Consider the following 15943-nt stretch of genomic DNA (forward strand, 5'->3'; position numbering starts at 1 on the left):
GATCAAGGTTGGCGGGGGGGTCAGGGGGTGCCCCTTTCCCCAAAGACCCTGGTGGGCACGTGAAGACAAGGTTCTGTGGTCCCCGAGGACCAGGGATGCTTCCAAACAGCACCTCACCCTCTCTCTCTATCCCACGTCATCCCTCACTCCACAGGGGTTTCCTCCGAGCCCTCCTGGGGACAGGGTTGACCTGGTTGCAAACCCTTTCCCTGCTCCACGAGCTGGGAGGACGTGGCAGCAGGATGTGGCACGAGGCCCACATCCAGGGGTGATGCCCGGCTGAGGGTTTGGGAGGCTGATGGACCCACAGCATCCGAAAGCACCCACCCCAGCTGGCTTGGGGCATGAGTGTGAGTCTGGGGTTGGCTTTGTCATGAGGAGGATGTCTGGGAAGGGGCAGGGAGGGCTGGGAGACATCATGCTTTGGAGAAAGTGCTTGTAGAAGAAGAGGGGACTCCAGGGTTGGTGCCTGGCTCCTCCTGCCAGCGGTTCATACACCGCCGGCGGGCATTCATGAAGAAGTTGCTGACGGTGTTGAGCTCCAAGCCCAGCTGCTGCGAGATGGTCATCTGCATCTCCTTGGATGGGCGCTTGTTCTCCTTGAAGATGGCGATCAGGGTGCGGCGCTGGAGGTCCGTGAAGACCAGCCGCTGCTTCTTGGGCTGCAGGCTCCTGTCTTTCTGCTGCTCTTGCTCTTTGCGTTTGCAAGCTAGATGTTCAAAAGAGAGAACAGGGCCATTAATTGGTGCTCACCACCCTGGCCCACTTGCAGGTTGCTTGGCTGCCTCCCAAAAACCAGGCCCTTCCCTCCAGTAAACCTGCTGGCTTGTTGCCCACCACTCTCTAGGCTACCTCCCTCCTCTTCCTCCCTGTGCCTCCTGAGCGTCTGCTGAGATGGGACGACAGCCTCTTACGGCATCAGTATGAGAAAAACCTGGGTGAAGCCCATCACCTCTTCAGATGCCCAGGAAAAGTCCAAGTCTCAGCATCTCCAGCTGACCCTAGGACCAGAGACCGAGGAAACTCCCGGGCTGACTCTGCTCCCACAGCCTGGCTATTGGGACCTGCTCCATCCCTAAATTTTGGGGGTCATCCGTCAGCCTCCCTCCCTTGCTGCACTCTGGCGTGGTCTCCCTCGCCTCCTCATCACCTCTGTGGTTCTCACTGGAGGACTCAGGGAACCAGGGTCTCTTGGCTGTCATGTTCAGCTGCCACTTCCAAAACACAGGGAAGAGCCAGGGATAGGGACGTTGTGAAAAGGCCAGTCTGCAGCCACCAGGTCCCACGACAGACAGCCTGGAAGGACTGTTTGTGGTTCCACCTGCTCTGGGAAGAGGTTTTCCTGCCTCCAGAGGCTGGAGAACAGCCTGAGCCACCTGAAGCTCCAGGAAATTCAGTCTCTCCTGCATGCCTTTGCTACCGGATCCTTTGGCACCTGTGTCAGGTTGAGCCAGCACCAAATTAAAAGCCTCTCCTACAGATTTGGCTTGAGCAGTAGGTCAGGACAGAGGTGCTGTCACACAGGGACGGGCTGCCGGGAGCCAGGAAAGCCCCCCCGACACCGCCACGCTGCGTGCAAGGGAGGGAGGGAGGCAAGTACGCATCTTTTGGTAAATATATGAATTTTAATTGCAGGAATATTAAGCATGCTGTTGGTGGAAGGGGTGAGAAAAGGAGCCCTTTGCTATGATATTTTTCTAGAAAATTATAGAATAACTGAGTTTGGTGGAGGTTGCTGGTCCAGTTCCTGCTCAAAGCAGGGACAACCTGGAAGCTGTGGAGGTTAGATCAGGGTGCTCAGGGACTTCGCTGGGTCAGGACTTGGCCAGATATGTGTGGGCACTGCGGGAGCGCGAGATGCCCATGGGCAAGGCAGGGCACAGATCTGGCCCTCCAAGGCTGGGGACACACTGTTTCCTCCTGGAAAGCTCAGAAAAGAGTCAGGAAACCATGGCCTAAAGACTTTCTGAGGAAAGTCCCACTCTTGCCCCAAACAGCAGCAGTTTTCAGCCTTTGGTGTTTCTTGGTTCGGATCTTCCAAAGGATTTTGCAGGGAGGGCACAGGTCCTTCCAAGACATTCGCTGTCGGAACGTTGCTGGATGACAGATTTCAACTTGCTTCTCTCAGGCACTTCCAGGAGCCTCTTCAACCTGGTGCCCAGACCTTGGAGGGGCCAGAGGCCAAGGCTGAAAGCCACTGCCACAGCAATGGGACAGCATCTTGGGTCCACGGGACAGGTATTCCCCTCAGGCTAACCACCTGCCTGCTATACAAACGCACCTCTACGGCCAGGCTGAGTAAAAGGTAGGCAGCTGTGTAGCCTAGGAGTAACGGGAGGGTGTTTGAAGTCACTTCTTCCTCACTAGAGAACAAGCAAGGTCTTCCTCTGGTTTTCTTCAGCTGGCCTGCACTATGAGTCCTCTTTACATCACCTTGAACTAACAGAGAAGGATGATATCCACCCCTTCCACCCAAAGCTGGGGAAATCTAGAGCTCAGTGAAGCAGATAATTTATCCAACAAATTTAGCCTTGCTTCCCCAGTTGCTGGGCTCGGTCCTTGCCCCGTCCCCACGCGGGTGGTGGGAGCCATCGGTTCTGCTCCTGCTGGGGCAGGGGACAGGAGGCACCAAGCTTGGCACAACCAACCACACTCAGTCAAAATCAGCCGTCCCTGGTAAAGATGGTTAGTGGGGAGCCTTCCCCTCCCCTTCTCCCCCCCGGGCAGGTTTGGCTGCAAACCACCGTCCTTAGGGACAAGGGACAGTCTGAGCCCTGGTGGTGCCGGGGGACCCTGTCCCAGGGGTACCTTACTCAAACAGCCAGCAGAGAATGGTTTAGTGGAAACCTACCCTATGACCATCAGATGCTTGCAAAAAGAACAAACAAAAAAAGCCTTTATAGAAAATTTGACTTTTTTCCAGACATGAATTAAAAATTTAAAAAAAAAGACACCCCCCCCCAAACTCCCCCCAAACCAAACAACAAAACAGAAAAAGTCCCCCCCCACACCGTACGTGCACATTTGGAGCAGGGCGTCTTCGCCCTGCCGGACCCCTCGCCCGCCCGCCGCGCACCCTCCCGGCGTCCCCCCGGCATGCTCGGCTCCGGCCCCATGCTGGTGGCGCGGGCAGGACCTCATGTCGATGGTGGGCACCTCGCACGCACCCTGTGAGCACGGCTTTTGCTCTGTGCGGATGGCACTTATACTACATCTCTCTACCAGGTACATACAAATATGTGTAGGTATGTGTAAATACATCCATACCCCCACGGGACATGCAGGGTGATGTGCTGACCCAGCTGTAACCCTAGCAAAGCCACCGGGATCCAGGTTGTCCTCTTGCTCTCCTGCCTGCTGGCACCCATTCCCACCAGCAGTGCTGGACAGCCAGCCTGAGACCCAGCGTTTCAGCTTTTCAACCTCACATTCCCACCCCCCGATTCAGTTTTTAGGAGTAATTATTACAAACCAGTTGCCCATTAATAACTCAAAGCTCCGAGGCAAACACTAACCATCAGGGTCTTGCTGGTAAAACTGGTAAAAAAGCATTTAAACCAGTGCCGAGTATTGCTTAGACAGAGGTGACACCCTGCCCCACACCCCTTGGTACCCCTCTTATTTTTGGCCTGCGACACCGGCGGTGGATGCATCCCACATTTCCTGTGCTCGTTTGTTTATTTATTAATTTCTTTTTCTGCTGACGCAGCCCAATACCCCTCTTCCCCAGTTCAATCTAATTACAGCTCCACACAACAGAAATCAATAGTGACGCTGGTCAGATCTATTTACGGCGGCCATCAACCCCCCAACAGAGGATCTTTTTCCTATTCCACATCCCCCGGGCGTTGCTTTCCCAGGCAGGCTGGCGGTGGTCGTCCCCGTGTCCCCGCAGGCAGTGGGAGCCAGGGACCTGGGGCAGCCGGGGGCACGGCTCCGACTCCCACCTACGTCAGCACAGGGTGAGGGTTTTTCTCTGTGCTTCAAAATCCCTTTTTTCCAAGTCCCAAGCTCCAAACCACTCCTCCTTGGCTTACTGCTGTTCTTCAGTCACATCCCTCGGAGGTTTCTGGGCCTGGCCGCAGGCCGTAGGGATGGGGACACGCTTCAGGGCGCTTCCACCCCTGCCTCTGCGTTAGCTCCCCAGCAAATGCCCAAAGCACAGGGTTTATTCCCTGGCTTGTCCTGCTCCCTGCTCCTCTGACGGCCAGTAAGGCTTGAGCTTATCCACAATGGAGGTCTTTCTTTCCTCTCTCCATCTCTCCCCAGCTCATTTCACAATGCCTGCACCTCCGAGACCTCCACAGCTCAGCCAGGCTTGGCTGAAACCGGCCAACAAGTGCAAGAGCGACAAGGAGGGAACGCCAGGCGCAGTGGGACGGGGTGATTGTCCAGAGCCCCTTCCTCCTGGACACCAGGCACGCAACCCCGACGGTATTTCATCCCTAAGGTAGCTGACCTGGCTGCGGAAAAAACACAGGGAGCAAAGGCAAGGAGGAACCTCGGGGAGAAAAGCAGGAGGAAAGACCTCTGAAAGCAGAGGCATCCCGCCCGCTTCTCCCGGAGGATTTCTGCTGAGGGTTTCTGCCTCTTTGGAGACTTATGTCAGAGGGAGCGCGTTTTCCTTGACTTAACCTTGACAGCTCAAAGCAAAATATCTCCCAAATCATTTCTAAAGGGACATAATAGAGACAATCAAATGGCTGCTGTTCAGAAGCTGCGATTATGCCTCGCAGCATGAACTCCGAGAAGCATTTAACTAATACCTGATGGCTTTGCAGGCTTCCGCAGCCTGCCAGACACTGGTTTCTCTATTATACCCGCAAACCTCTGTTTTCTCAGCCCCAGCGTGCTCTCCCTCTCCATTCACTTGCAATACAACCTGTAATTTTCTGCCCACTTTGCTTAAGTGCTGGTGATTTGTTGAAATCACAAAAGACAGCCAGGGGCTTTCAGAGCCAGCATGCTGGCTGTAAGGGAGGTTAGGGGGAAAAAAAAAAAAAACCAAACCACCAGCTTTTCTCTTTTTCTCCCTGTCAAATCGGCTCGCAGTGGTGCAAGGGGACTGAGGAGCATTTAGGGGCTCAAAGGGAGGTGGAGGAAGGGATGGAGAGGGGGTACCTGGACGTGGGGGTCAGCCAGGTCGGGACAGGCTTCTTCAGTGCAGAGGTGGGGTGGGCTCTTTCACTGGTGGGCACCAGGTGGGAAATGGCCCTGAGCAAAGCCGGCTTCTCTCCATGCCTTCGAGATGGGTCTAGCCCCTGGGCTGCCTCAGTTTCCCCCTCTCCTTGAAGGGGCAGAGGGATCTCAACCTCTTTCACAGAGAAGGGGGGGGGTGCTAGGTGCAGGGTTGTGCAATGGGTGTTACTAGTTCAGAGCCTGCCCTGATATTCTGGAAGGTTTTGAGAGCTGCAGCTCTGAGCAAACTGGGATGAGCCCAGAGCCTCCCACAGCAGAGCAGTGTCTGATCCCGAGTTGAATTAACCTCATGGCATCTGCTCGCCCAAAGCTGGAGCAGAGTCTGGACCAGAGATCAGGGGGCTTCATCCGCAAAACAGAAATCCTTTGATCCACAGCTGGGCCGGCCGGGATGCTCAGAGCTGGGGCAACGTAGTAACTGCAAGAGGTTTGTTTGACTTTACATTGTAGGAAAAGAGCCCAAAGAGTTTTGTCACAAATAGGCTTCTCCAGGGGAAATTCGGGTCTTCTCTAGCTGGGAAGACTCAGTGCTGATGGGAGAGTCAGCAGTGTACAACGCAGGAAGAAAGCGTGCTCAAAAACCAAACCCCAACTTTCTTTTTGCCTTTTTTTTTTTCTGAAACCCCATTTGATTCCAAAAACTAACAAACACACAGGCAAAGGGGATGCAGTGTCAACCACAGAACCGCCGGGGCAGAGCCTGCCCCATGCCGCACACCCCTGCAAATGCCACCCTGCAATGCTGCAACCCTGCGATCCCTCAGACTTCAGCAGCACACGATTAAAAAAAAAACCTTCTGGGCTCCAAAACCTGTGGGGATTTTGACTGCTGTGGTCCCACAGCATTCGACAGCTTTCAACCATGCCATAGTAAAAACTGCCCCGCTCTAGAAACCTCCAGGTTGGGAAAACCATGCGTCAGAGGCCATCCAGAGCCCAAGAGATGTGGTTAGGAGCTGCGACTTGCCTGCAGCCTCATGGTCCTGCTGGGTAGGAATGACACAGTCTGGCCAGAGCTCCCGGCCCCGTGCGTGTCTCTGTGCCACGTGGCCCTGCCTCAGTGGGGACAGGTTTCCCCGCTGGTGTCCCTGGGAGCTGCCAGAGGATGAGTCCCGAGGCCCGGGGAGAGCCCCTGGTCATTGGTATGCAGCCAGCGCGCTGCAGGGTGAGCCGCTTCCCCAAGCGCAGCAAATTAAATCTTCCTCTGAACGCTGCAAATGAGGAGATGAGATGAGACAAAGCGCTCGCCTCTGCATTGCTGGGTGCATTTTCCTTCCCTTCCGAAGGGTTTTGGTGACTCGTTCCAGCAAGCAGCTCCCATCGACCTGTACGGGGCTGCGAGGCATCACCAGCCGCCTGTACCGACGTCCCCGGCCCATTCCCCAACAGCCCAGAGGCTTTCAGAGCAGCGCAGGTTGGCAGGCGGAGGGAAGGGACTGGAAATGAAAGCACGAGTCCTTGGTCCTCTGCTCGGGTGACGATGGTCCCTCGCGAGAGGGGGGTTCAGCTGGGAGCGGCGGAGGCTGGAGGAGACCAGCAGAGCCACCCAAACGTGCAGCAGAGCGGCGACACCAGCCCCACGGGACGCCTCGTTTTGCCTCTCCTGCACTTCTCAAGCTTTGGCATTTTCAGCTTTTCCAGCGCTGAAGCAGATGAGTTTGTCTGGTCTGAGGGCAGGTGAAGGGACACAAAGAAGCTGTGGCGGCTCCAGGTGTGCTTGGCTCCATCCCTCCACGTTTGCCCTATTTTTATTCTTGTCATTTCCAGGTAAGCTGCTACCAGCCCCGCCAGAGACAGCCCTGGGCTGAGCCGGCTGCATCAGACCCCTCTCATGGACACAGCAATAAACAGTTTCAGATGACTTAAAAATGTGGGTTTGTTGTTAAAAGCATTTCCTTTCTGCAGAGGTTTGATTTTTCACTCGCTTTTCTGGAGACTTTCATAAAGGGAGACCCGATGCCCCGCTCCGCTCTCCCCTGGAGCCAGGCGAACTGGGCTCAAGCCCCGGCTCTGCCATCACATCTACTGGCAAAGTCGCTTCCCCCATTTGTCCCGTTTCCTCCCTTTCCAGGCCTTTTTTTCGACCAGGGTCGGCTGCTTCTTATTGTCCCAGTGGAGACCACTGCCATCACGAGCTGCTCAGTGCTCATGCTGCCAGCACAGCCTGGGACCGCACCAGCTGCCTGGTGTGAGGCAGGGCCAGGCAGAGGTGCCCTGGGAGTCCTCCCGGCTGCTCCGTTCTCCTTACTCTTCTCCCGAGTCATTGCCACTTAGCGTGACGAGAGCAAATTGGTGCTAATGAAGTACTGGAGTCAGGCAGCGCGGCAGGCAGAAGCCGGCAGCGCCGCGAGGGATGGCAGCAGCAGGGGAAGGTCGTTGCCTTCTGGGAGAGAGGGAGGATGCGGGGATGGGGGGGGGGGGGGGGCTGGAAACCCTCCAAACCCTGAAATAAGTTTTCCTGGGAGTCAGCGACACTTGCTCGTGCTCAGCTTTGGCGCAAGAGCCCCAGCTGCAGAATCCGGGGGGGGAAAAGGGAGTTTGGGGTTCGATTCATGCCATAACGAGAATCAAGTAACGCCAGACAAGGAGCCTGCCCTGGGAATCTGGGGCAAGTGACATCCCTGTGACCCACGCGGCTGTGGGTCCTGCACAGCCCACCTCTGTCCTCGCTCCTTCGCGCAGGAACGGAGCAGCAAGCATCTCCCTTTGGCATCAGCACGGGCTACTGCTAAGTGACTCTCATCAGCCCGTTCCTGTCGGGCTCCTCCTGCCAAACTCCTGCTGCCTTCAGCAGCTCCCAGATCTGGCTCTCTGAGCGGGGATGATAAACAAATTCAGCAATCAATGAAACGAATTTCATCAGAGCGCATGTTGCTCCCGAGCTGCTCTCGGTGAAGAGATGGTGTCCAGAGAGGGCCCAGAGCCGTTATCAGCCAAGGAACGTTTGCTGGAGAGAGTGGAAAAGCAGTGGGGGGAAAAAAACAACAGTTTTCTGCATTTCCTGATTAAATCTGGTCTCAGGTGGATTTATCGGGTGTGAGATGGGAAGCTCCCTTAGGGTTTGGCCGAGTCAATTCTCGGATGGCTGCTGGCTTTCTTGCTCTGCAGTGCTGTGAAGAACAGGAAAATCTGTAATCCTCCGGGTTGGGGCGTTCGAGATTTGCTTCGCCAGGGTTTGGGACCCTCCGAAGGCAGGGGGGAGGGCCTGCGCAGGGACACCGGTTGCTCTCAGGTTATCCCTTAGCTCCAGCAGCGCATCGCAGGAGGGAGCTTCCAGATTTGAGCCCTTCCCTGCCGCCAGGCCCTGCTCCAGAAGGCCCTGGTGCTCTCAAGGTGGCTTCCAGCCCAACCTCAACGGGTGCCACAGCCCGGCTCCAAGTGTAACCCAATTCCCGGCTATTCACACCCAGCACAAAGCCGTCCGCATCGCGAGGCAGCAGCCAGCGCGGGTGGCATGTGCCCAGGCTGGTCACCGCACGCTTGACGAAGGGTCTGGGGACAACGGCGGAGCCCGGCGCCCCATTTTGCCGCTCCGAGGGAGCTGAGGGCTGCTCGGGGGCTGGGGGGGTGACACAGGGCACCCGCTCGGACCCCATGGGGGGACCCTGCCTGGTCCCTCAGGGTGCGTCCCCCCACCGGGCCTGCCTTGGGCCGGGGTGACGCCAGGCACCCCCTCACCCCTGGCCTGGGCAAAGGGCCCTCGGCCACACCTGCCTCCAGGCTGGGCCGTGAGGGCGGCGGGGCCGAGGTGGAGTGAGGAGGACGCCCGGCCCCAAGGCCCCGGCAGCCGGCCAGGCCCACCCCACTCCACCGCCCCGCCGCCATTTTGGAGCGCTGGTCCCGCCCCGTGCCCCCCCGCACGGCGGGGAATGGTTTGTTCCGCCCCCCCCTCCCCGCAGACACGATGGGCAGTCCCCGCCGCGCTGGCGCCCCCCTGCGGATGGACGGGCGCATTTCCCCCCCTCGGGGGGGCGGTGGCAGTGGTACAGCTCGCCCCGCCCTCTCCCCCCCCCCCCCGGCTGCCCAATGGCGCGTTGCGGCCGCCCCCCGCCACGAGGGAGATGGGCCATTCCCGACCCCCCCCCTGCTCAGCGCGATGGGCCGTTCCAGCCGCCCCGCACACGCGGGGCGCGCCGGGATGGAGCGGTCCACCCGCATCCTGGCGGGGGGGGGGCAGGCAGCCCAGGGAGCCGCGGGAATGGCACCTCCCGGCCCGGCTGCGGGGCAGGGAACCTGCGCCTGCCCCACGGCTGCCCCATCACTGCTCCATCACTGCCCCACGGCTGCCCCATTGCCACCCCCTATAGTGGCCCATCACTGCCCGACGACTGCCCCATTGCTGCCTCACACGGTGCCCCATCGCAGCCCCATTGCTGCCCCATCGCTGCCCCATCACCACTCCACATGCTGCCCCATCACCGCCCCACAAACAACCCCACGGCCGCCCCACAGGCCATCACCCCCTCTCCATCACCCCCTCTGCAGCCACACAACCACCCCCCGGGAACCCGCTGCCCCCCGGGGCGGCTCAACCCAGCCCCCCACACGCGTGGGGCTGGCGTGGCTGCGGCCGGCGCTAAGCCAGTGACTCTTAATACACCGCTCCGGCGTTATTAGTTCAGCTCCCAAGGTATTTCCCGCAGTAATTGCACTGATCTGCCAGGGATTACGCGCTGCTGCTGTTAACGATGGATGATGTTTTAATTCGAGCCAGGCACCTCCGGAGAGGGCAGGGACCGAAATCCCCGAGCACTGGGAGAGGACGCACGAGCCCGGCTGGACGCCCTCACTGCTGGCATGGGACGAAGGGGCTGCCCGGGTGCAGGCAGCAGCGCTTGGGAGGGGTTTTAGGGTGAGGAGCAACCAGAAACCTGGACCCCGCTGGGTGACCGAACGTCAAGCGATTCCTTGGCTGGGAGCTCAGCCAGCTCCATGACAGGCTCCCATCACCAGGACACCAGCGATCCCGGCTGGCTGGGGTTCAGCATCCCCCTGTGGCTGCAAAGCAGCTGAAGATGCTCCTGAGCGGCTGGGGAGGGCCCTTCCCAACTCCCAAATCACTGCTGGGGGGGGCCGAACGACCAGCCCAGGCTGTGTCCGCTGTCACTGCCCTCTGGGTCCTGCTCCCTGCCCCTCTCCGACCCTGTCCTGCTGGGAGGGAAACTCCCGGGGGAAAAGGGCTTTTGCTCCCTCCCATCCGAACACAGCAGAGAAACTTCCCCCACAACGTTACCTTTAAAAATGACCCCCACGCAGAGCTGTTCCTTCTGGTAAAGCAGCAATTAATCACGGCAAGTATGGGATGGATTTGTAATCAGCTCCCCAGCTCCCACCGCCCCCATTTCACAGCCCTGGGTATTTTTCCTGCCCCCCCCTGCTCCGTGTGGGGATGGGGATGGGGCCAGCGCAGCCCATTGATCCTGCCCGGTCGATTTTATTGAAACTCCCACGAGTGGCTTTAACTGCGTGTTGGATATTGCTGGCACATCAGTTTGATGGCTACGTGACCGGCGGGGAGCTCGCAGGCAGGTTTGCAGGGAGGGAGGGGAAGGGGAAGGGGCTGCGGGAGGGGGGGATTAATCCCGATGGAGCTGGGTTATTCCCTGGGTTATTCCCTGGGTTGTTCCCTGAGTGGGAGCTGCCCATCCCCGGGACTTCTCCCCGAAGGTGGGGGAGTGAAATGTAACGCCATGGCTGGGGGCAGGGGGTGTGTTTGGGGGCTGGTTAAGGGGAATGGTTTCTCTTGGCTGGATTTCGTTGCTGGCTGGGAAAGGGGCTGTGGGGGGCAAAATGGGCCGAGAAGGAAAGGGGGGGGGAGAAAAAAGTAAGAAAAGAGAAAAGGAAGAGGAAAAGGAAAAGGAGCAGGAGGAGAAGAAGAAGAAGGAGAAGGAGAAAGGAAAAGAAAAAGAAAAAAATAAAAATAAAAAGAAAAAGAAAAAGAAAAAGAGAAAAAGAAGAAGGGAAAGAAAAAGAAGAAGGGAAAGGGAAGGGAAGGGAAGGGAAGGGAAGGGAAGGGAAGGGAAGGGAAGGGAAGGGAAGGGAAGGGAAGGGAAAGGAAAGGAAAGGAAAGGAAAGGAAAGGAAAGGAAAGGAAAGGAAAGGAAAGGAAAGGAAAGGAAAGGAAAGGAAAGGAAAGGAAAGGAAAGGAAAGGAAAGGAAAGGAAAGGAAAGGAAAGGAAAGGAAAGGAAAGGGAAAAGAAAAAAAAAGAAAAGAAAAGAAAAGAAAAGAAAAAAAGAAAAAAAAAAAAGAAAAGAAAAGAAAAAGAAAAGAAAGAGAAAAGAAAAGAAAAGAAAAGAAGAGAAAAGAAAAGAAAAGAAGAGAAGAGAAAAGAAAAGAAAAGAAGAGAAAAGAAAAGAAGAGAAAAGAAAAGAGAAAAAAGAAAGAAAAGAAAAGAAAAGAAAAGAAAGAAAAGAAAAGAAAAGAAAAGAAAAGAAAAGAAAAGAAAAGAAAAGAAAAGAAAAGAGAAAAAAGGAAAAAGAAAAAAGAAAAAAAAAGAAAAAAGAAAAAGAGAAAAAGAAAACAAGGAGAAGAAAGAGAAAAGGAACGGAAAGGAGAGGAGCGAGGGGATCCCAGCCGGGTGTCACAGCTCTATCCAAGCCCAACGCCCAGCAGCCCCTTTGTTTTCCCCACATTCCCGTCCCCTTTTCCCTTCCTGTCTCTTTTCTCCCGGTTTTGCAGAACAGGAGACAGCCAAGGGGGGGGTCTCTGCCAGGTGACGGGGACGCTGCCTGGGGGGCTGCCCCCTCCCACCGCCAGCACCCCCCGGGTACCCGGGCTGGGCTCCGGCACCTTCAGGAGCATCAGAGCGAGGGGTGAGAGGAGGCGGCTGGAATGAAATTATCATCCAGAGAAAGTATAAACCCTCCATAGACACCACTAGAAAAGCTCCCGAGCAGGAGGCCGAGGGGGACGTCTGAGCCCCCCCCCCAATTCACCAAATGTCCCCCCGAGGTCCCTTTTGCAGGGAAGATGACGGTGCTGTAATGGCACTCCCGGGGCTGAAGATCCCGGCTCTGCCTGTATCGATTAAGCAGCATCTTCTCGTGCAGAGAGCAGGGCCGATCCTCCTCCACCCCCGGGGCACCCACCGGCGGGGCAACCGCCTCGCGACAGTGCCAAAACTCAAAGCAAATCAATAATTTGGGGTTTTTCTTGGAGGTGTTGAAGGCAGAGGAATGGCTGGGAATCATCAAATTGGGGCGGAAAAGGCTGTTTCGGTTTTGAGGAGAGGCTTTCAAATTTTCTCTGGGAAAAGCAAGCTGGTTTGAAATCAGCATTATTTTGAATAAATGCCCTGATTTGGATGACTTCTTTTTCAATTTCTTTTTTTCTCTTGGCGTGCAAAGCATCCGATGATACCCGCACCCTTCGCCGTGTCTTTGACTCACCTCCTTTCGCCTCCTTTCTGACCCACCCGAACTGAAACCAGCTGCAACGCCGACGCCTGTGCGAACACCCACCTCACCACAAACACGCGACGGAAAGCAAATTAAATGCCCTAAATCCAGCGCGGTCCCGCTTCTGGCTGCCTGTGTGTGTGGGCAGGCGGGCGAGTGGCTTTGGGGGGGGTCCGGCAGGAGCCCCCAATAGAGGCGCTTCCCTGGGAATATCAGGGTAGGGGTTCACTGCCTTCCACATGAGAAATGTCATCAGAATCCTGAAGTCTGGCCACAAAAAGAGAACTAAAGGTGGGCGTTGATCCACAGATCCGTTTTCAGAGGCCTCTTGTTAAAGCCCTCTGGGTGACTCCGAAGCCCGGCAGTGCGGTGCCACCATCCCACCCTCCCTCCTCCTCCTCACCGCCTGCAAGTTGGGAGGCAGATGGGGAAGGGACCCCCCCATCCTGGAGGGGCTTTGGAAGCGCAAACCACCACGGCATCGACCCCATCATTTTTTCGAGCGACACATTTGAGCCAAACTGGGCCAGACGCTGGTCCATCCACCGAGCAACCACTGAGCAAAACCCAACGGAGATCCATCCCCCATCCCGGGTTGTAATTTATCTGGGGGGACGCCCGGTTCAGGGCAAGTGAGGGAACCTCGGGAGATGGCAAAAAATAAAGAGTAGGGCCAGATCTCCGGAGAAATTGCGAGGGATGGGATGCTGCTTGCAGGCACCGGTGTCATTGCCGCCTGCTGCTGCGCTCCCCCGCCCTGCGACAGGCGCCGAGCACCAGGGTCTCCGATGCTCTGTAGTGGGAGCAGCCTTTGCCGGCGGCAGAGCAGAGCCGTTGATATCTCTGTCAGCCCCTGATACTATCGCCCGTCAGCAGCTCCCAATACATTTGCAATTTTATCCCTAATGGAGAGAGTTTGCTCATTACCTGCTCCTTATCGGCTGAGGGGAGCATGACTCCCACAAAGGGGCATCGCTCTCTGGAGCTCATCTTCCAGCTTAAAGGTTTGGCCTTTTACGTGGCATCACTGAGTTCCTCGGCTTTAATAACCCGGTGCTGGTGCCTTCATATACTCTGTAAAAGCACTGTCATCCCCACTCTTACGTGTGGGGAAACTGAGGCACGGAGGGATTTGTGGATGCTCAACCTGTCAACCCACTGCCAAGTCCCAGCTCGTGTCCCTTCAGCCGCGTGGTGGCACTTGGCGTGGGGAGGGGAGACGAGGCTTTGGGACATTTCCCAGTGGCCAGAGCCAGCCTTGCCGTGGCTCTTGGCTTCCCTGCACTGTGCCCTCCCCGTGCCGGGCACCGCTGCGGGGGCTCCTTGGGGAGACCATCACCTTTGCAACCCCTTGAAGACTGCTTTGGCACAAGGTTTTCCCCCTGATTTTGGGCCGCTTTGGGTTTTTATAGCGTCCCTGACGGCCAAACCTGAGGCATTGGGTTCCCGGCTGTGCCCTGCAGAGCCGTGCCAACACACCAAGCCCTCCCAGCGCGCCCCAAAGCCCGCCAGCCCCCAATATCGAGGGTTCCCTGGATTCATGCCAACAGCAGGAGACCTCGGTTCTCCTCCGACCTGGGTGGGAGACCAGCAGCCCCCTGCTCCCCTCGCTGCCTCCTCCTGCCGAGCCCTGGGCTCAGCAGAGCTGGGTCGGTTACCGCCGCCTGTGCCAGCAGCAGCAGAAAAAGCTGCAACTTGCTTTTCCTTCGTATTTTTTTTGTCAAGATGTCGGGTTTTTCCTCGCTGCTATGCAAGCGAGGAGATGATGGCCAGTCCCAGCGAGTGCCTTCCCACAACGACCCCCTGCTTTCCCCCCGACAGGCTCCCACACGGGGATTTTCTGGCTCCTTCTCCCAAGCTGGGCAAAGCCGAGCCACCCCCAGCCTGCCAGGGGTGAGGAGGTTTCCCGGACCCCAAAGGGGTCACTCCTGCTTGGTGATTTCTATACCTCGGGTTTGGGAACAGAAAAAGAAGAGGGACAATCACAGAGATACAGAACCGAGGCAGGACGGCGGGTCTGGGTCTCCCGACGGGGACATTGTCCAACGCAGGGCAGCGGCGGTGGCATCTGCCATTCCTCAGGTTAAAGGCCAGGCGGCAAATTCCACCCCCCAGCTCCCCAAACTCAGCTCACGGCAACACCGAGTCCTCCTGCACGGAGGAAACCAGGGCACGGTTCGGTCGGAGCGACAAGGTCCTGCGGTGCAGAGCTTGGAGGCAAAACCCCGGGGATGAGAAGGCGAAGGAAAGGACCGTCACTGATCCCAAATGAGGTGGCAAAAAGTTGGTACCCACAGCGGGCTGGGGCCGGGGAATACGAGCATCCTCGCTGCAGCCCTGCCCATCTCAGCCCACCACCTCTGCCCGCATCCCACCCGTCGTGGGTGTACGTGGGTGTATGTGGGTGTATGTGGGTGTACGTGGGTGCACCTCCTCTCACCATGCGGCACCTCCGGCCCCACTTTTGCTCCGGCAAAGCATTACCTTCTCCGTGCCTTAACTCCGCCACCTGTGCAACACCTTGAATCCCATTGAATCCCTTTTAAATAATTTCTGGATCTCCTCGCCTTGCACTGCAGAAGCCACCAGTACTTAAAGCGATGGTGCATATCTCTAACAGAATATATATCTGTTAAGATAGAGTTATTAAGGTCATTCTTGAAATCCTGCCCATGTCCACGCACGTGCGTCTCGATTTTAATATTGGGTCTTTATTTTTTAAATGTCCTGGCCCCTCCTTCCAGCACCAGAGAATCCAGGTTGCCTTTTTGTTTCACCATTTTTTAACAACCCCAAGTGTTTTAAAAATCCATCATCCGTTTTGCCTGTCCAAGCCCGCCTTGGTTTAAATCTTGCTGGAGATGCTGTATATCATTCGAGGTATTAACGAGATTTTCGAATTTCCGTTTAATCAGCAAAATCTTGCCACTCGATGGCCACGGTCCTGCACGGAGCCGGTAATAAATGCACTCGGCTGCCAAAACCTGCTGCCGGTTGCTCCCCAGCCCCTCACCGCCCCGGCCCGTACTTGCACCGCTCCCGTTGCACCCACCCAGCATCGCTTTTGGCTGAGGACGGATGGGCTGGAGGAGAAAATTTTTGGCTCCAACTTCCCTTTTTGGCCAGTTTTCAAAGCCAGGGGCTGACTCCAGCCCCTCTGCACTGCCGTTGGTGCTGTGCAGGAGTAGGGCAATGGCCAAGAGCACATCCCGGGTTGATCGGACACATCCATCCCGGGTTGATGGGACACATCCCGGGTTGACGGGACACATCCCGGGTTGATTGAAGCCTCAGCTCGATGCTGAGCCATGGGATTTGTGCATCTCAGCTCAGCTCCAAAACGGGAG

At 56.8% G+C, this 15943-nt stretch overlaps 1 protein-coding gene across 1 annotated transcript in view; it reads right to left on the bottom strand.

Moving 5' to 3' along the window:
- Positions 1-416: 416 nt before the first annotated feature.
- Positions 417-15943, bottom strand: part of ONECUT3 (one cut homeobox 3) — a 23589-nt gene continuing 8062 nt past the window's right edge. Inside the window, exon 2 of the mRNA XM_050910656.1 lies at positions 417-709. Within this exon, the coding sequence (XP_050766613.1) occupies positions 417-709 (293 nt within the window). The remainder of the gene's footprint in view (positions 710-15943) is intronic.

The sequence above is a fragment of the Gymnogyps californianus genome, chromosome 24 (assembly GCF_018139145.2).
Source record: "Gymnogyps californianus isolate 813 chromosome 24, ASM1813914v2, whole genome shotgun sequence".
Lineage (NCBI taxonomy): Eukaryota > Metazoa > Chordata > Aves > Accipitriformes > Cathartidae > Gymnogyps > Gymnogyps californianus.